At 46.8% G+C, this 20,811-nt stretch overlaps 1 protein-coding gene across 2 annotated transcripts in view; it reads left to right on the top strand.

Moving 5' to 3' along the window:
• Positions 1–20,811, top strand: part of LOC138666902 (zinc finger protein OZF-like) — a 111,291-nt gene that overhangs the window by 28,460 nt on the left and 62,020 nt on the right. The window contains exon 1 of one of the 2 annotated variants that reach the window (XM_069755081.1): positions 17,170–17,278. The exons of the other annotated variant lie outside the window; for it this stretch is intronic. Coding sequence (XP_069611182.1) covers positions 17,178–17,278 — 101 coding nt within the window. The 5' untranslated portion in view covers positions 17,170–17,177. Of the gene's footprint in view, positions 1–17,169; positions 17,279–20,811 lie in introns of those variants that run through there. 2 annotated transcript variants of the gene reach the window in all.

Below are 20,811 nucleotides of genomic sequence, written 5' to 3'. Positions count from 1 at the left end.
GCAGTTACTTGTGGGTTTTTTATTCCTCGGGAATCTGGTGGTAGTCAGTGACAGCTTACTGCTTCTTTCAAGACCAGGTAGTGTTCCTGTGACTTTGAATTTGCGAACACTGCTGCCAGCTGTGTATCTAAGAAAATTCAATGTCTTTGAAATCCTTTTGTATTATTTTCCTTATGTGCAATAAGCAGTGGTCTCTATACAAATAACATAATTGCAATTTTAACAGAGCTACCGTAATTAGAGGAAAATAGACAGATCAAAACTATCATTTTGACCGAGAGGACCCTGTGCTAGCGTTTTCACGATCCATTTGGCTTCATTTCTAAAAAGTACATTATTATGGTTTCCACCTTGGGGAGGGTAATTAACTTCTTCAAGACCTGCAAACGCAAGGTCTCTGGGTCTGAATTATGTCGTTCTTGCATATGGTTAATAAGTCTCAAAGCACCCTTTCCTGATGTGATCGATATATAATGTTCACGGAATCTAGTTTTAATGGTCTGATGGTTTTACCTATATAATAAAACCTACATGGGCAAAATAAAATATAAACCGCATATTGCGTTTTGCATGTTATAAGATCGGTAATTACCACATTTAAAATTACCTTTAGGACTGTTTTTTTCTAACCAGTTATTTTTGGTTGATGAAGGTCTATTAGAGACTAAATATATCTCCTATATCTCACACCTGGATTTTGGGATCCTCTGCCACTCTTCCTTGCAGATCCTCTCCAGTTCCGTCAGGTTGGATGGTGAACGTTGGTGGACGCCATTTTCAGGTCTCTCCAGAGATGCTCCATTGGGTTTAGTGTTGTGAATTCTGTGGCAGAGCTCCCTCCTGTGGTCACAAGTGGTACTTCGGCTGATTCTCTCTATGAGCTTCCGTTGGTGGAGGAAAGTGGTACTGCGGCTTCTGAGTTTCCTTCCTCAGGTGATGTGGTGAAGTCGTTAGGTGCTGCTCTATTTAACTCCACCTAGTGCTTTGATCCTGGCCTCCAGTCAATGTTCTAGTATTGGACTTGTTTCCTCCTGGATCGTTCCTGTGGCCTGCTGCTCTGCATAGCTAAGTTGCTCTTGTGTTATTTTTGTTTGCTGTTTTTTCTGTCCAGCTTGTTTATTTGTTTTTCTTGCTTGCTGGAAGCTCTGGGACGCAGAGGGTGTACCTCCGTGCCGTTAGTCGGTACGGAGTGTCTTTTTGCCCCCTTTGCGTGGTTGTTTGTAGGGTTTTGTGTTGACCGCAAAGTTACCTTTCCTATCCTCGCTCTGTTCAGTAAGTCGGGCCTCACTTTGCTAAATCTATTTCATCTCTACGTTTGTCTTTTCATCTTAACTCACAGTCATTATATGTGGGGGGCTGCCTTTTCCTTTGGGGTATTTCTCTGAGGCAAGGTAGGCTTATTTTCTATCTTCAGGCTAGCTAGTTTCTCAGGCTGTGCCGAGTTGCATAGGGAGCATTAGGTGCAATCCACGGCTGCCTCTAGTGTGGTTGGAGAGAATTAGGGATTGCGGTCAGCAGAGTTCCCACGTCTCAGAGCTCGTTCTATGTTTTTGGGTTATTGTCAGGTCACTGTATGTGCTCTGACTTCTATGTCCATTGTGGTACTGAATTACCTAATCATAACAGTACTGGAGGCCCAAAGTACTAATGATTCTCAATAGAGGGAAAAAAAGAAGTTCTGAGACCATTTTTTTTTCTCTGCACTGTGTTTTGCCTTTTTTTTCCCCTAGACATTTGGGTGGTTCAGGACACAGGTGTAGCGATGGACATTAAAGGTCTGTCTTCATGTGTGGATCAGCTCACGGCAAGAGTACAAAATATTCAAGACTTTGTGGTTCAGAATTCTATGTTAGAACCAAGAATTCCTATTCCTGATTTGTTTTTTGGAGATAGAACTAAATTTCTGAGTTTCAAAAATAATTGTAAACTATTTCTGGCTTTGAAACCTCGCTCCTCTGGTGACCCAGTTCAACAAGTCAGGATCATTATTTCTTTTTTACGTGGCGACCCTCAGGACTGGGCATTTTCTCTTGCACCAGGATATCCTGCATTATGTAATGTTGATGCGTTTTTCCTGGCGCTCGGATTGCTGTACCATGAACCTAATTCAGTGGATCAGGCAGAGAAAAATTTACTGACTCTGTGTCAGGGTCAGGATGAGATAGAGGTATATTGTCAGAAATTTAGAAAGTGGTCCGTGCTCACTCAATGGAATGAAGGTGCGCTCGCAGCTATTTTCAGAAAGAGTCTCTCTGAAGCCCTTAAGGATGTCATGGTGGGATTTCCTATGCCTGCTGGTCTGAATGAGTCTATGTCTTTGGCCATTCAGATCGGTCGACGCTTGCGTGAGCGTAAATCTGTGCACCATTTGGCGGTATTATCTGAGCATAAACCTGAGCCTATGCAGTGTGATAGGACTTTGACCAGAGTTGAACGGAAAGAACACAGACGTCAGAATGGGCTGTGTTTCTACTGTGGTGATTCCACTTATGCTATCTCTGATTGTCCTAAGCGCACTAAGCGGTTCGCTAGGTCTGCCACCATTGGTACGGTACAGTCAAAATTTCTTTTGTCCGTTACCTTGATCTGTTCTTTGTCATCTTATTCTGTCATGGCATTTGTGGATTCAGGCGCTGCCCTGAATTTGATGGACTTGGAGTATGCTAGGCGTTGTGGGTTTTTCTTGGAGCCCTTGCAGTGTCCTATTCCATTGAGAGGAATTGATGCTACGCCTTTGGCCAAGAATAAGCCTCAGTATTGGACCCAGCTGACCATGTGCATGGCTCCTGCACATCAGGAGGTTATTCGCTTTCTGATGTTGCATAATCTGCATGATGTGGTCGTGTTGGGGTTGCCATGGCTACAAGTCCATAATCCAGTATTAGATTGGAAATCCATGTCTGTGTCCAGCTGGGGTTGTCAGGGGGTACATGATGATGTCCCATTTCTGGCTATTTCGTCATCCACCCCTTCTGAGGTCCCAGAATTCTTGTCTGATTACCGGGATGTATTTGATGAGCCCAAGTCCGATACCCTACCTCCGCATAGGGATTGTGATTGTGCTATCGATTTGATTCCTGGTAGTAAATTCCCAAAAGGTCGACTGTTTAATTTATCTGTGCCTGAGCATGCCGCTATGCGGAGTTACGTGAAGGAGTCCTTGGAGAAGGGGCATATTCGCCCGTCATCGTCGCCATTGGGAGCGGGGTTCTTTTTTGTGGCCAAGAAGGATGGTTCGCTGAGACCTTGTATAGATTACCGCCTTCTAAATAAGATCACGGTTAAATTTCAGTACCCCTTGCACTGTTATCTGATTTGTTTGCTCGGATTAAGGGGGCTAGTTGGTTCACCAAGATAGATCTTCGTGGTGCATATAATCTTGTGCGTATTAAGCGAGGCGATGAATGGAAAACTGCATTTAATACGCCCGAGGGCCATTTTGAGTACCTAGTAATGCCATTCGGACTTGCCAATGCTCCATCAGTGTTTCAGTCCTTTATGCATGACATCTTCCGAGAGTACCTGGATAAATTCCTGATTGTATACTTGGATGATATTTTGGTCTTCTCGGATGATTGGGAGTCTCATGTGAAGCAGGTCAGAACAGTGTTTCAGGTCCTGCGTGCTAATTCTTTGTTTGTGAAGGGATCAAAGTGTCTCTTTGGTGTTCAGAAGGTTTCATTTTTGGGGTTCATTTTTTCCCCTTCTACTATCGAGATGGACCCTGTTAAGGTCCAGGCCATCCATGATTGGACTCAGCCGACATCTCTGAAAAGTCTGCAAAAGTTCCTGGGCTTTGCTAATTTTTATCGTCGCTTCATCTGCAATTTTTCTAGTATTGCTAAACCATTGACCGATTTGACCAAGAAGGGTGCTGATGTGGTCAATTGGTCTTCTGCTGCTGTGGAAGCTTTTCAAGAGTTGAAGCGTCGTTTTTCTTCTGCCCCTGTGTTGTGTCAGCCAGATGTTTCGCTTCCGTTCCAGGTCGAGGTTGATGCTTCTGAGATTGGAGCGAGGGCTGTTTTGTCGCAGAGAAGTTCTGATTGCTCGGTGATGAAACCATGCGCCTTCTTTTCTAGGAAGTTTTCGCCTGCTGAGCGAAATTATGATGTTGGTAATCGAGAGTTGCTGGCCATGAAGTGGGCATTCGAGGAGTGGCGTCATTGGCTTGAGGGAGCTAAGCATCGCGTGGTGGTCTTGACTGATCATAAGAACTTGACTTATCTCGAGTCTGCCAAGCGGTTGAATCCTAGACAGGCTCGCTGGTCGCTGTTTTTCGCCCGTTTTGACTTTGTGATTTCGTACCTTCCGGGCTCTAAAAATGTGAAGGCGGATGCCCTGTCTAGGAGTTTTGTGCCCGACTCTCCGGGGTTGTCTGAGCTGGCGGGTATTCTCAAAGAGGGAGTAATTGTGTCTGCCATCTCCCCTGATTCGCGGCGGGTGCTGCAAGAATTTCAGGCTAATAAACCTGATCGTTGCCCAGCGGAGAGACTGTTTGTCCCTGATAGGTGGACGAATAAAGTTATCTCTGAGGTTCATTGTTCGGTGTTGGCTGGTCATCCTGGAATCTTTGGTACCAGAGAGTTGGTGGCTAGATTCTTTTGGTGGCCATCTCTGTCGCGGGATGTGCGTTCTTTTGTGCAGTCCTGTGGGATTTGTGCTCGGGCTAAGCCCTGCTGTTCTCGTGCCAGTGGGTTGCTTTTGCCCTTGCCGGTCCCGAAGAGGCCTTGGACACATATCTCTATGGATTTTATTTCAGATCTTCCTGTCTCTCAAAAAATGTCGGTCATTTGGGTAGTTTGTGATCGCTTCTCTAAGATGGTCCATTTGGTACCCTTGTCTAAATTACCTTCCTCCTCTGATTTGGTGCCATTGTTCTTCCAGCATGTGGTTCGTTTACATGGCATTCCAGAGAATATCGTTTCTGACAGAGGTTCCCAGTTTGTTTCGAGGTTTTGGCGAGCCTTTTGTGCAAGGATGGGCATTGACTTGTCTTTTTCCTCGGCTTTCCATCCTCAGACTAATGGCCAGACCGAACGAACCAATCAGACCTTGGAAACATATCTGAGATGCTTTGTTTCTGCTGATCAGGATGACTGGGTGTCCTTTTTGCCTTTGGCGGAGTTCGCCCTTAATAATCGGGCCAGCTCGGCTACCTTGGTTTCGCCGTTTTTCTGCAACTCTGGGTTCCATCCTCGTTTCTCTTCAGGGCAGGTTGAGTCTTCGGACTGTCCTGGTGTGGATACTGTGGTGGACAGGTTGCAGCAGATTTGGACTCATGTAGTGGACAATTTGACCTTGTCCCAGGAGAAGGCTCAACGATTTGCTAATCGCAGATGCTGTGTGGGTCCCCGACTTCGTGTTGGGGATTTGGTTTGGTTGTCTTCTCGTCATATTCCTATAAAGGTTTCCTCTCCTAAGTTTAAACCTCGTTTCATTGGTCCGTATAGGATTTCTGAGGTTCTTAAGCCTGTGTCTTTTCGTTTGACCCTTCCAGATTCTTTCTCCATCCCGAACGTATTCCATAGGTCATTGTTGCGGAGATACGTGGCACCTATGGTTCCATCTGTTGATCCTCCTGCCCCGATTTTGGTGGAGGGGGAGTTGGAGTATATTGTGGAGAAGATTTTGGATTCTCGTGTTTCAAGACGGAAACTCCAGTATCTGGTTAAGTGGAAGGGTTATGCTCAGGAAGATAATTCCTGGGTCTTTGCCTCTGAGGTCCATGCTCCCGATCTTGTTCGTGCCTTTCATATGGCTCATCCTGGTCGTCCTGGGGGCTCTGGTGAGGGTTCGGTGACCCCTCCTCAAGGGGGGGTACTGTTGTGAATTCTGTGGCAGAGCTCCCTCCTGTGGTCACAAGTGGTACTTCGGCTGATTCTCTCTATGAGCTTCCGTTGGTGGAGGAAAGTGGTACTGCGGCTTCTGAGTTTCCTTCCTCAGGTGATGTGGTGAAGTCGTTAGGTGCTGCTCTATTTAACTCCACCTAGTGCTTTGATCCTGGCCTCCAGTCAATGTTCTAGTATTGGACTTGTTTCCTCCTGGATCGTTCCTGTGGCCTGCTGCTCTGCATAGCTAAGTTGCTCTTGTGTTATTTTTGTTTGCTGTTTTTTCTGTCCAGCTTGTTTATTTGTTTTTCTTGCTTGCTGGAAGCTCTGGGACGCAGAGGGTGTACCTCCGTGCCGTTAGTCAGTACGGAGGGTCTTTTTGCCCCCTTTGCGTGGTTGTTTGTAGGGTTTTGTGTTGACCGCAAAGTTACCTTTCCTATCCTCGCTCTGTTCAGTAAGTCGGGCCTCACTTTTTTTAAATCTATTTCATCTCTACGTTTGTCTTTTCATCTTAACTCACAGTCATTATATGTGGGGGGCTGCCTTTTCCTTTGGGGTATTTCTCTGAGGCAAGGTAGGCTTATTTTCTATCTTCAGGCTAGCTAGTTTCTCAGGCTTTGCCGAGTTGCATAGGGAGCGTTAGGCGCAATCCACGGCTGCCTCTAGTGTGGTTGGAGAGGATTAGGGATTGCGGTCAGCAGAGTTCCCACGTCTCAGAGCTCGTTCTATGTTTTTGGGTTATTGTCAGGTCACTGTATGTGCTCTGACTTCTATGTCCATTGTGGTACTGAATTACCTAATCATAACAGTTTAGGTCAGGGCTCTGGCTGGGCCGGTCAAGAATGGTCACTGTTATGAACTGGTGATTTAGAACCACAATGGACCTGGTGGTTAAGAGCACACAAAATGACCTGAAAGTTACTAATAATATAGGACGAGCTCTGAGACGTGGGAACTCTGCTGACCGCAATCCCTAATCCTAATCCTATCACACCACACTAGAAGTAGCCGTGGAGCGCTCCTGACCAGACCTAGGCGCCTCGGCACAGCCTGAGAAACTAGCTAGCCCTGAAGATAGAAAAATAAGCCTACCTTGCCTCAGAGAAATTCCCCAAAGGAAAAGGCAGCCCCCCACATATAATGACTGTGAGTAAAGATGAAAATACAAACACAGAGATTAAATAGATTTTAGCAAAGTGAGGCCCGACTTACTGAATAGACCGAGGATAGGAAAGATAGCTTTGCGGTCAGCACAAAAACCTACAAACAACCACGCAGAGGGCGCAAAAAGACCCTCCGCACCGACTAACGGTACGGAGGTGCTCCCTCTGCGTCCCAGAGCTTCCAGCAAGCAAGACAAACCAATATAGCAAGCTGGACAGAAAAAATAGCAAACAAAAGTAACACAAGCAGAACTTAGCTTATGCAGGGAAGACAGGTCACAAGAACGATCCAGGAGAGAGCAAGACCAATACTGGAACATTGACTGGAGGCCAGGAACAAAGAACTAGGTGGAGTTAAATAGAGCAGCACCTAACGACTTAACCTCGTCACCTGAGGAAGGAAACTCAGAAGCCGCAGCCCCACTCACATCCACCAGAGGAAGCTCATGGACAGAACCAGCCGAAGTACCACTCATGACCACAGGAGGGAGCTTGACCACAGAATTCACAACAGGTCACAGAGTTGTTCTGAAGCCACTCCTTTGTTATTTTAGCTGTGTGCTTAGGGTCATTGTCTTGTTGGAAGGTGAACCTTTTTTGAGTAGGATCGGTGCCACAGATCATCACCTGCACACCCCCTCTTGGGATTTATTACCCCCTTTTAAATTTATATGTATAAATATCCTGCTCAGTTGACCTATATCAATACCAAGCACTTTATACATTAATATACTCTATACTTTTCTATGGCTACTAATAGCACGGTTGGACTTTTATCCACATAAGTTCCCATATTTGATTGTTATTATTACTCTGATTCATGTTTTGCAAGTATTCATAATTTGTGTGCTGCCTGCTATGTACATTTTCTATTTCTTATTGCGTCATATTTTTTTACTTACCAAATCTTTTAGACTGTATTTTGAGACTAATATAATCGATTGCTTAGATAATACAGTGCAGAACCAGAAAATTTCACCCAACATTTCAATTTTTTTTTAAGGATTCTCAGTTATAAATATTTATCCAAGACGGACTTGCATAGTCATCTAAGTGGCAGTGTTCTTTAACCCCTTAGTGACGGAGTTAATTTTCACCTTAATGACCAAGCCAATTTTTCACAATTCTGACCACTGTCGCTTTATGTAATTATAACTCTGGAACGCTTCAACGAATTCCACTGATTCTGGGATTATTTTTTCGTGACATATTGTACTTCACGATAGTGGTAAATATTTGTTTGATATGACTTGTGTTTCTTTGTGAAAAAAATCAGAAATTTCACAATTTTCACGCACTAAAATCAGAGAGAGGTGTCATACAAAATAGTTAAGACATAAAGAGACACTCCAATGTGCGAGAGTTCCAGGGCCAAGGGAAACCTATTCTGAGTCATTTGAGGAACCCATGTAGTTGGGTTGGGCAATTTGTTCTGGAAAGTGTTATGGACCTGGTGGTTAGGACTGTTATGGACCTAGTGGTTAGGAGCACCCGGAACGACCTGATAGTTAAACAACACAGGACAAGCTCTGGGCAGTGGGAACTCTGCTGACCGCAATCCCTAATCCTATCACACACACTAGAAATAGCCGTGGATTGCTCCTAACGCTCCCTATGCAACTCGTCACAGCCTAAGAGCTAACTAGCCCTAAAGATAGAAAATTAAGCCTACCTTGCCTCAGAGAAATTCCCCAAAGGAAAAGGCAGCCCCCCACATATATTGACTGTGAGAAAAGATGAAGTCACAAACACAGAAATGAAATAGGTTTCAGCAAAGGGAGGCCAGACTTACTAAACAGACTGAGGATAGGAAAGGCAACTTTGCAGTCAGCACAAAATACTACAAAAAAACACACAGAGTGTGCAAAAAGACCTCCGCACCGACTCACGGTGCGGAGGTGCCACTCTGCATCCCAGAGCTTCCAGCTAGCAAGGCAAAATAATAATAACAGGCTGGACAAGAAAACAAAGAACAAATAATAAACTAGCAGGGACTTAGCTTCTGCTGGAGTAGACAGGTCACCAGAAAGGTCCAGGAGTATACTGAACCAGAACAAAACATTGACAGCTGGCATGGAGTAACGATCTGAGTGGAGTTAAATAGAGCAGCCAGCTAAAGAATTAACCACGTCACCAGTGGAAGGAACCTCAGAAGCAGCAGCTCCACTCACAGCCACCAGAGGGAGTCCATGGACAGAACTCGCCGAAGTACCATTCATGACCACAGGAGGGAGTTCGATAACAGAATTCATAACAGGAAAGCAGTCTGTTGCTTGGCGCAAGGAGGAGTATATTTTTACTGTGGTATAAAGGAAAGGGCTGTTTCATGGGCACTTGTTCTTTCCTATAGAATGGTAAACAGCCACCAGAAAACTAAGGAGCCCAGATTGCGGGGAGGTTAGCAACCCGGGTGTACATATCTCCTCCGTGGATAGGACACAATTTTTTCTGCTGCCTGAAATCCATCTGGGCAAAATAAGGTGGCTATTTCTGCTTTTCTGGACAGTGGGGCCGGGTTACCTTGATCGACGCTAGGTTCGTTCAGGTCCAGGATCTCAAACCACACACACTGTCCAGATCTATACCAATAATTGCCATCGACTCCGCACTCTTGAGATGGGGGTATTTTACTCAAGCCGTCCAAGGGTTACATTACATGTAGGGGCCATGCACTCAGAAGGTATTGACTGTTATGTTCTAGAGGGTCTGCTTTCACCTGTGGTTCTTGGACTTCCTTGGCTCACTCTCCTCAACCCTGTGGTAGACAGACAGACTCAGGAGGTGGTAAAGTGAAGTGAGTATTGTCAAGGACAATGCTTGGGTACCTGGCTTGCAAGGGTGGATACCCAGTCTGTACCTAAATACCTGTCTGACTTTGGGGATGTGTTCTCAGAGTAGGGGTTCCAAGAACTTCCTCCCCATCATCCTAATGACTGCGCCGTTAATCTTGTCCCTGTCTCAAAGAGCAGACTATATAATATCTCTGGTCCAGAGAGGCAGGCCGTATTGTGGAAAGTTTGGCAAAGGGTCATATCAGACCATCTTCATCCCTCATTGCTGCAGGGTTTTTCTTTGTAAAGAAGGAAGACGAGGGTTTACGCCCCTGCCTAGATTTCCGTGAACTTAGATCACGGTCCGGGACCCGTATCCGCCCCCTCTCATCCTGGACCTCCTTAATCAGATTATAGGAGCAAAATGGTTTTCTAAATAGGATCTCAGGGGGGCTAATTCGTATTAAAGAGGGGGATGAGTGGAAAACAGCTTTCAATACTGGTGTATACAGACAGGAGACTCTAAGGGTACCGTCACACAGTGCAATTTTGATCGCTACGACGGCACGTTTCGTGACGTTTGAGCGATATAGTTACAATATCGCAGTGTCTGACACGCTCCTGCGATCAGGGACCCCGCTGAGAATCGTACGTCGTAGCAGATCGTTTGAAACTTTCTTTCGTCGTCTAGTGTCCCGCTGTGGCGGCATGATCGCATGGTGTAACATATATCGTATACGATGTGCGCATAGTAACCAACGGCTTCTACATCGCACATACGTCATGAAATTATCGCTCCAGCGTCGTAGATTGCAAAGTGTGACAGCAGTCTACGACGCTGGAGCGATATTGTTACGATGCTGGAGCGTCACGGATCGTACCGTTGTAGCGATGAAAATTGCACTGTGTGACGGTACCCTAACACACAGCTACTCTTGGAAGTCCCAGACACAATCACACCTTTCCCAGAATCTCCTGGGGCTGAACTAACCACTCCCTGTCTGCTATAACCATTTTAACCCCTATAGTTGCTGGATGATTCTAAATCAACAATGCAGCTTCTATCTGTCACACTTTGATGCGATGTAGTTAGTCTTTACCCCAGCATCGATACTGAGGTATCACTTGCAGGTCAATAGCAATTATTCAGCAGAAATGCAGAAATTTTTTATTACAGCCACTAATATTCTGCTTCAAAATAATTATTTTTCTTTTAATGACTCCTACTATCTACAAAAACAGGGCACCTCAATGGGGGCGGCCTTTTCCCCATTCATTGCAAACATCTATATGTCATATTGTGTAAAGGTACCGTCACATTTAGCGACACTGCAGCGATCTAGACAACGATGCCGATCGCTGCAGCGTCGCTGTTTGGTCGCTGGAGAGCTGTCACACAGACAGCTCTCCAGCGACCAACTATGAGAAGTCCCTCGGTAACCAGTGTAAACATCGGGTTACTAAGCGCAGGGCCGCGCTTAGTAACCCGATGTTTACCCGGGTTACCAGTGTAAATGAAAAAACAAACAAACACTACATACTTACATTCCGGTGTCTGTCGCGTCCCCCGGCGTTCTGCTTCCCTGCACTGTGTAAGCGCCGGCCGTAAAGCAGAGCGGTGACGTCACCGCTGTGCTGTGCTTTACGGCCGGCGCTTACACAGTGCAGGGAAGCAGAACGCCGGGGGACGCGACAGACACCGGAATGTAAGTATGTAGTGTTTTTTTTTTTTTACATTTACACTGGTAAACAGGGTAAACATCGGGTTACTAAGCGCGGCCCTGCGCTTAGTAACCCGATGTTTACCCTGGTTACCAGTGAAGACATCGCTGAATCGGCGTCACACACGCCGATTCAGCGACGTCTGCAGGGAGTCCAGCGACGAAATAAAGTTCTGGCCTTTCTGCTCCGACCAACGACATCACAGCAGGATCTGTTATGACCTAGTGGTCAGGACAACAATGGACCTAGTGGTTAAGAGCACACGGAATGACCTGATAGTTTCTGATAATAAAGGACGAGCTCTGGGACGTGGGAACTCTGCTGACCGCAATCCCTAATCCTATCAAACACACTAGAAATAGCCGTGGATTGCGCCTAATGCTCCCTATGCAACTCGGCACAGCCTAAAAAACTAGCTAGCCCTGAAGATAGAAAAATAAAGCCTACCTTGCCTCAGAGAAATTCCCCAAAGGAAAAGGCAGCCCCCCACATATAATGACTGTGAGTAAAGATGAAAATACAAACATAGAGATGAAATAGATTTAGCAAAGTAAGGCCCGACTTACTGAACAGACCGAGGATAGGAAAGGTTACTTTGCGGTCAGCACAAAAACCTACAAAAAGACCACGCAGAGGGCGCAAAAAGACCCTCCGCACCGACTCACGGTGCGGAGGCGCTCCCTCTGCGTCCCAGAGCTTCCAGCAAGCAAGACAACAATAAAATAGCAAGCTGGACAGAAAGAAAGCAAACCAAAGAAATACAAGCTGGAACTTAGCTTCTGCTGGGAAGACAGGTCACAAGAATGATCCAGGAGAGAACAAGACCAATACTGGAACATTGACTGGTGGCATGGAGCAAAGATCTAAGTGGAGTTAAATAGAGCAGCAGCTAACGACTTAACCTCGTCACCTGTGGAAGGAAACTCAGAAACACCCACCAGAGGAAGTCCATGGACAGAACCAGCCGAAGTACCATTCATGACCACAGGAGGGAGCCCGACAACAGAATTCACAACAGTATCCCACCCTTGAGGAGGGGTCACCGAACCCTCACCAAAGCCCCCAGGCCGACCAGGATGAGCCAAATGAAAGGCACGAACCAGATCGGCAGCATGAACATCAGAGGCAAAAACCCAGGAATTATCTTCCTGACCATAACCCTTCCACTTGACCAGGTACTGGAGTTTCCGTCTCGAAACACGAGAATCCAAAATCTTCTCCACCACATACTCCAACTCCCCCTCAACCAACACCGGGGCAGGAGGATCAACGGATGGAACCACAGGCGCCACGTATCTCCACAACAACGACCTATGGAACACATTATGGATGGCAAAAGAAGCAGGAAGGGCCAAACGAAATGACACAGGATTGATAACCTCAGAAATCTTATACGGACCAATGAAACGAGGCTTAAACTTAGGAGAGGAAACCTTCATAGGAACATAACGAGACGACAACCAAACCAAATCCCCAACACGAAGTCGGGGACCCACACAGCGCCGGCGGTTAGCGAAACGTTGAGCCTTCTCCTGGGACAATGTCAAATTGTCCACCACATGAGTCCAAATCTGCTGCAACCTATCCACCACAGTATCTACACCAGGACAGTCCGAAGACTCAACCTGCCCTGAAGAGAAGCGAGGATGGAAACCAGAATTGCAGAAAAACGGCGAAACCAAAGTAGCCGAGCTGGCCCGATTATTAAGGGCGAACTCAGCCAACGGCAAAAAGGACACCCAATCATCCTGATCAGCAGAAACAAAGCATCTCAGATATGTTTCCAAAGTTTGATTAGTTCGTTTGGTTTGGCCATTTGTCTGAGGATGGAAAGCTGAGGAAAAAGACAAATCAATGCCCATCCTAGCACAAAAGGATCGCCAAAACCTCGAAACAAACTGGGAACCTCTGTCAGAAACGATGTTCTCCGGGATACCATGTAAACGAACCACATGCTGGAAAAATAATGGCACCAAATCAGAGGAGGAAGGCAATTTAGACAAAGGTACCAAATGGACCATCTTAGAAAAGCGATCACAAACCACCCAAATGACCGACATCTTTTGAGAGACGGGGAGATCCGAAATAAAATCCATAGAAATATGCGTTCAGGGCCTCTTCGGGACCGGCAAGGGCAAAAGCAACCCACTGGCATGAGAACAGCAGGGCTTAGCCCGAGCACAAGTCCCACAGGACTGCACAAAAGAACGCACACCCCGTGACAAAGACGGCCACCAGAAGGATCTAGCCACCAAATCTCTGGTACCAAAGATTCCAGGATGCCCAGCCAACACTGAACAATGAATCTCAGAGATAACTCTACTAGTTCATCTATCAGGGACAAACAGTTTCTCCGCTGGGCAACGGTCAGGTCTATCAGCCTGAAATTTTTGCAGCACCCGCCGCAAATCAGGGGAGATGGCAGACAAAATTACCCCCTCTTTGAGAATACCCGCCGGCTCAGGAACACCCGGAGAGTCAGGCACAAAACTCCTTGACAGGGCATCAGCCTTCACATTCTTAGAGCCCGGAAGGTACGAAGCCACAAAATCAAAACGGGAGAAAAATAACGACCATCAAGCCTGTCTAGGATTCAACCGTTTGGCAGACTCAAGATAAGTCAAATTCTTGTGATCAGTCAAGACCACCACGCGATGCTTGGCTCCTTCCAGCCAATGACGCCACTCCTCGAATGCCCACTTCATGGCCAACAACTCACGATTACCAACATCATAGTTACGCTCAGCAGGCGAAAACTTTATAGAAAAGAAAGCACATGGCTTCATCACCGAGCCATCAGAACTTCTTTGCGACAAAACAGCCCCTGCTCCAATCTCAGAAGCATCAACTTCAACCTGAAACAGAAGCGAAACATCTGGCTGGCACAACACAGGGGCAGAAGAAAAACGACGCTTCAACTCCTGAAAAGCCTCTACAGCTGCAGAAGACCAATTGACCACATCAGCACCCTTCTTGGTCAAATCAGTCAACGGTTTAGCAACAGTAGAAAAATTAGCGATGAAGCGCCGATAAAAATTAGCAAAGCCCAGGAACTTTTGCAGGCTCTTCAGAGATGTCGGCTGAGTCTAATCGTAAATGGCCTGGACTTTAACAGGGTCCATCTCGATAGTAGAAGGGGAAAAAATGAACCCCAAAAATGAAACCTTCTGCACTCCAAAGAGACACTTTGACCCCTTCACAAACAAGGAATTCGCACGAAGGACCTGGAACACCATTCTGACCTGCTTCACATGAGACTCCCAATCATCCGAAAAGACCAAAATATCATCCAAATACACAATCAGGAATTTATCCAGGTACTCTCGGAAGATGTCATGCATAAAGGACTGAAATACTGAAGGAGCATTGGAAAGCCCGAATGGCATAACCAGGTACTCAAAATGGCCCTCGGGCGTATTAAATGCTGTTTTCCATTCATCGCCTTGTTTAATACGCACAAGATTATACGCCCCTCGAAGATCTATCTTGGTGAACCAACTAGCCCCTTTAATACGAGCAAACAAATCAGACAGCAACGGCAAAGGATACTGAAATTTGACTGTAATTTTATTAAGAAGGCGGTAATCAATACAAGGTCTCAAAGAACCATCCTTCTTGGCCACAAAAAAGAACCCTGCTCCTAACGGTGATGACGACGGGCGAATATGACCTTTCTTCAAGGATTCCTTTATATAACTCTGCATAGCGGCGTGTTCTGGCACAGATAAATTGAACAATCGGCCCTTAGGAAACTTACTACCAGGAATCAAATTAATTGCACAATCGCAATCCCTATGAGGAGGTAGGGCACTGGCTTTGGGCTCGTCAAATACATCCCGATAATCCGACAAAAACTCTGGAACTTCAGAAGGAGTGGAAGACGAAATAGACAAAAATGGAACATCACCATGTACCCCCTGGCAACCCCAGCTGGACACAGACATAGATTTCCAGTCCAATACTGGATTATGAACCTGCAGCCATGGCAACCCCAAAACGACCACATCATGCAGATTATGCAACACCAGAAAGCGGATATCCTCCTGATGTGCAGGAGCCATGCACATGGTCAATTGGGTCCAGTACTGAGGCTTATTCTTGGCCAAAGGCGTAGCATCAATTCCTCTCAATGGAATAGGATACTGCAAGGGCTCCAAGAAAAAACCACAGCGCCTAGCATACTCCAAGTCCATCAAATTCAGGGCAGCGCCTGAATCCACAAATGCCATAACAGAATAGGATGACAAAGAGCAAATCAGAGTAACAGACAATAGAAATTTAGACTGTACCGTACCAATGGTGGCAGACCTAGCGAACCGCTTAGTGCGCTTAGGACAATCGGAGATAGCATGAGTGGAATCACCACAGTAAAAACACAGCCCATTTCGACGTCTGTGTTCTTGCCGTTCAGCTCTGGTCAAAGTCCTATCACCAAAAAACAAATCAGGAATTGGAATCCTAGGCTCTGTCATCGGATTCTGAACCACAAAATCTTGAATGTTTTGTATCCTTGTAGTGAGATTATCCATCAAAGAGGACAGACCTTGAATGTCCATGTTTACACCAGTGTCCTGAACCACCCAGAGGTAAAGGGGAAAAGAGAGACAAAAAACACTGCAAAGAAAAAAAAATGGTCTCAGAACTTCTCTTATCCCTCTATTGAGATGCATTAGTACTTTGGGCCACCAGTACTGTTATGACCTGGTGGTCAGGACAACAATGGACCTAGTGGTTAAGAGCACACGGAATGACCTGATAGTTTCTGATAATAAAGGACGAGCTCTGGGACGTGGGAACTCTAATGACGGCAATCCCTAATCCTATCAAACACACTAGAAATAGCCGTGGATTGCGCCTAACGCTCCCTATGCAACTCGGCACAGCCTAAGAAACTAGCTAGCCCTGAAGATAGAAAAATAAAGCCTACCTTGCCTCAGAGAAATTCCCCAAAGGAAAAGGCAGCCCCCTACATATAATGACTGTGAGTAAAGATGAAAATACAAACAGAGAGATGAAATAGATTTAGCAAAGTGAGGCCCGACTTACTGAACAGACCGAGGATTGGAAAGGTTACTTTGCGGTCAGCACAAAAACCTACAAAAAGACCACGCAGAGGGCGCAAAAAGACCCTCCGCACCGACTCACGGTGCGGAGGCGCTCCCTCTGCGTCCCAGAGCTTCCAGCAAGACAACAATAAAATAGCAAGCTGGACAGAAAGAAAGCAAACCAAAGAAATACAAGCTGGAACTTAGCTTCTGCTGGGAAGACAGGTCACAAGAACGATCCAGGAGAGAACAAGACCAATACTGGAACATTGACTGGTGGCATGGAGCAAAGATCTAAGTGGAGTTAAATAGAGCAGCAGCTAACGACTTAACCTCGTCACCTGTGGAAGGAAACTCAGAAACACCCACCAGAGGAAGTCCATGGACAGAACCAGCCGAAGTACCATTCATGACCACAGGAGGGAGCCCGACAACAGAATTCACAACAAGGATCCTGATCGCTGCTGCGTGTCAAACACAACGATATCGCTATCCAGGACGCTGCAATGTCACGGATCGCTAGTGATATCGTTGTTAAATTGTTCAGTGTGAAGGTACCTTAAGATATCTTCTCTAATTCCAACGGCTTTTCCTCCCATCATGTGACCCCTGACTCCTCCCCTCCTGTGACCTCATCACAGGTCCTGTATGCACAGAACAGCCATATATGTGGAGTGTGGCTCTGCGGGTGGAGGTCTGTGCTGGAGGCTCCATTATTCTCTATGTGGAGTGCGGCTCTGCGGGTGGAGGTAGGTGCTGGAGGCTCCATTATTCTCTATGTGGAGTGCGGCTCTGCGGGTGGAGGTCGGTGCTGGATGTCCCATTATTCTTTATGTGGAGTGCGGCTCTGCGGGTGGAGGTCGGTGCTGGAGGCTCCATTATTCTCTATGTGGAGTGCGGCTCTGCGGGTGGAGGTCGGTGCTGGAGGCTCCATTATTCTCTATGTGGAGTGCGGCTCTGTGGGTGGAGGTCGGTGCTGGAGGCTCCATTATTCTCTATGTGGAGTGCGGCTCTGCGGGTGGAGGTAGGTGCTGGAGGCTCCATTATTTTCTATGTGGTGTGCGGCTCTGCGGGTGGAGGTCGGTGCTGGAGGCTCCATTATTCTCTATGTGGAGTGCGGCTCTGCGGGTGGAGGTCGGTGCTGGAGGCTCCATTATTCTCTATGTGGAGTGCGGCTCTGCGGGTGGAGGTCGGTGCTGGAGGCTCCATTATTCTCTATGTGTAGTACGGCTCTGCGGGTGGAGGTCAGTGCTGGAGGCTCCATTATTCTCTATGTGTAGTACGGCTCTGCGGGTGGAGGTCGGTGCTGGAGGCTCCATTATTCTCTATGTGGAGTGCAGGTGGAGGTCGGTGCTGGAGGCTCCATTATTCTCTATGTGGAGGGCGGCTCTGCGGGTGGAGGTCGGTGCTGGAGGCTCCATTATTCTCTATGTGGAGTACGGCTCTGCAGGTGGAGGTCGGTGCTGGAGGCTCCATTATTCTCTATGTGGAGTGCGGCTCTGCGGGTGGAGGTCGGTGCTGGAGGCTCCATTATTCTCTATGTGGAGTGCGGCTCTGCGGGTGGAGGTCGGTGCTGGAGGCTCCATTATTCTCTATGTGGAGTGCGGCTCTGCGGGTGGAGGTCGGTGCTGCAGAGTCTCCATTATTCATTACTTCCAGCCATCTAGCAGCACAGTCCCAATTTGGGGTAACTCTCCCGGGTGTTCAGGATCCTCCCGACTCTCACTCTGCCTGTAAGTCGCCTCCTCTCCAGCTCACTGTGTTTAGTGCTCACTGGTTCCTTCTCTGACTCTGGGGGAAGGCCGACATCTCTGTGCTCTAATTAACTCATTCTTCTCTTTTCTTCCCGTCTTGGCCCTGGTGATCACACACACAACTTCTTGTGCTGGTACATAGAGATACATTCCTATATACCAGTGTATTCCAGTGTATTAGCGACTATATAACGATGGGGTCTGTTCCGCAGGACTGGCGCATAGCAAATATGGTACCAATGTTCAAAAAAGGGCTCTAAAAGTGAACCTGGAAATTATAGGCCAGTAAAGGTACCTTCACACATAACGATATCGTTAACGATATCGTTGCTTTTTGTGACGTAGCAACGATATCGTTAAGGAAATCGTTATGTGTGACAGCGACCAACGGTCAGGCCCCTGCTGTGCCATCGTTGGTCGCTGAACAAAGTCCAGAACTTTATTTCGTCGCTGGATCTCCCGCGGACATCGCTGGATCGGCGTGTGTGACACCGATCCAGCGAGGTCTTCACTGGTAACCAGGGTAACCTCAATGGGGGCGGCCTTTTCCCCATTCATTGCAAACATCTATATGTCATATTGTGTAAAGGTACCGTCACATTTAGCGACGCTGCAGCGATCTAGACAACGATACCGATCGCTGCAGCGTCACTGTTTGGTCGCTGGAGAGCTGTCACACAGACAGCTCTCCAGCGACCAACTATGAGAAGTCCCTCGGTAACCAGTGTAAACATCGGGTTACTAAGCGCAGGGCCGCGCTTAGTAACCCGATGTTTATCCTGGTTACCAGCGTAAAAGTAAAAAAAATTAACACTACATACTTACCTAACGCTGTCTGTCCCCGGCGCTCTACTTCTCTGCACTCCTCCTGCACTGGCTGTGAGCGTTGGTCAGCCGGAAAGCAGAGCGGTGACGTCACCGCTCTGCTTTCCGGCCGCTGTGCTCAGTCAGTGCAGGAGGAGTGCAGAGAAGTAGAGCGCCGGGGACAGACAGCGTTAGGTAAGTATGTAGTGTTTATTTTTTTTACTTTTAGGATGGTAACCAGGGTAAACATCGGGTTACTAAGCGCGGCCCTGCGCTTAGTTACCCGATGTTTACCCTGGTTACCGGCATCGTTGGTCGCTGGAGAGCGGTCTGTGTGACAGCTCTCCAGCGACCAAACAGCGACGCTGCAGCGATCCGGATCGTTGTCGGTATCGCTGCAGCGTCGCTTAATGTGAAGGGGCCTTTAGTCTAACCTCTATTGTTGGTAAAATATTTGAAGGGTTTTTGAGGGATGTTATTCTGGATTATCTCAATGAGAATAACTGTTTAACTCCATATCAGCATGGGTTTATGAGAAATCGCTCCTGTCAAACCAATCTAATCAGTTTTTATGAAGAGGTAAGCTATAGGCTGGACCACGGTGAGTCATTGGACGTGGTATATCTCGATTTTTCCAAAGCGTTTGATACCGTGCCGCACAAGAGGTTGGTACACAAAATGAGAATGCTTGGTCTGGGGGAAAATGTGTGTAAATGGGTTAATAACTGGCTTAGTGATAGAAAGCAGAGGGTGGTTATAAATGGTATAGTCTCTGACTGGGTCGCTGTGACCAGTGGGGTACCGCAGGGGTCAGTATTGGGACCTGTTCTCTTCAACATATTCATTAATGATCTGGTAGAAGGTTTACACAGTAAAATATCGATATTTGCAGATGATACAAAACTATGTAAAGCAGTTAATACAAGAGAAGATAGTATTCTGCTGCAGATGGATCTGGATAAGTTGGAAACTTGGGCTGAAAGGTGGCAGATGAGGTTTAACAATGATAAATGTAAGGTTATACACATGGGAAGAAGGAATCAATATCACCATTACGCACTGAATGGGAAACCACTGGGTAAATCTGACAGGGAGAAGGACTTGGGGATCCTAGTTATTGATAAACTTACCTGGAGCAGCCAGTGCCAGGCAGCAGCTGCCAAGGCAAACAGGATCATGGGGTGCATTAAAAGAGGTCTGGATACACATGATGAGAGCATTGTACTGCCTCTGTACAAATCCCTAGTTAGACCGCACATGGAGTACTGTGTACAGTTTTGGGCACCGATGCTCAGGAAGGATATAATGGAACTAGAGAGAGTACAAAGGAGGGCAACAAAATTAATAAAGGGGATGGGAGAACTACAATACCCAGATAGATTAGCGAAATTAGGATTATTTAGTCTAGAAAAAAGACGACTGAGGGGCGATCTAATAACCATGTATAAGTATATAAGGGGACCACTCCTAGGCAGTCCACGGTACTGCAGCTGCTGACCCCAGGGGTCATGTACGCAGACATGGATAGGACTAGGGCTCCATTCAGACTATTATGTTATGGATCCTCTATAGTAGGGGTCCCCAACTCCAGTCCTCAAGGCCCACCAACATGTCATGTTTTCAGGATTTCCTTAGTCTTGCCCAGGTAATAATTGCATCACCTGTGCAATGCAAAGGAAATCCTGAAAACATGACCTGTTGGTGGGCCTTGAGGACTGGAGTTG

The sequence above is a fragment of the Ranitomeya imitator genome, chromosome 2 (assembly GCF_032444005.1).
Source record: "Ranitomeya imitator isolate aRanImi1 chromosome 2, aRanImi1.pri, whole genome shotgun sequence".
In the NCBI taxonomy this organism is placed as follows: Eukaryota; Metazoa; Chordata; class Amphibia; order Anura; family Dendrobatidae; genus Ranitomeya; species Ranitomeya imitator.
This window is presented reverse-complemented; position numbering and strand designations above follow the sequence as displayed.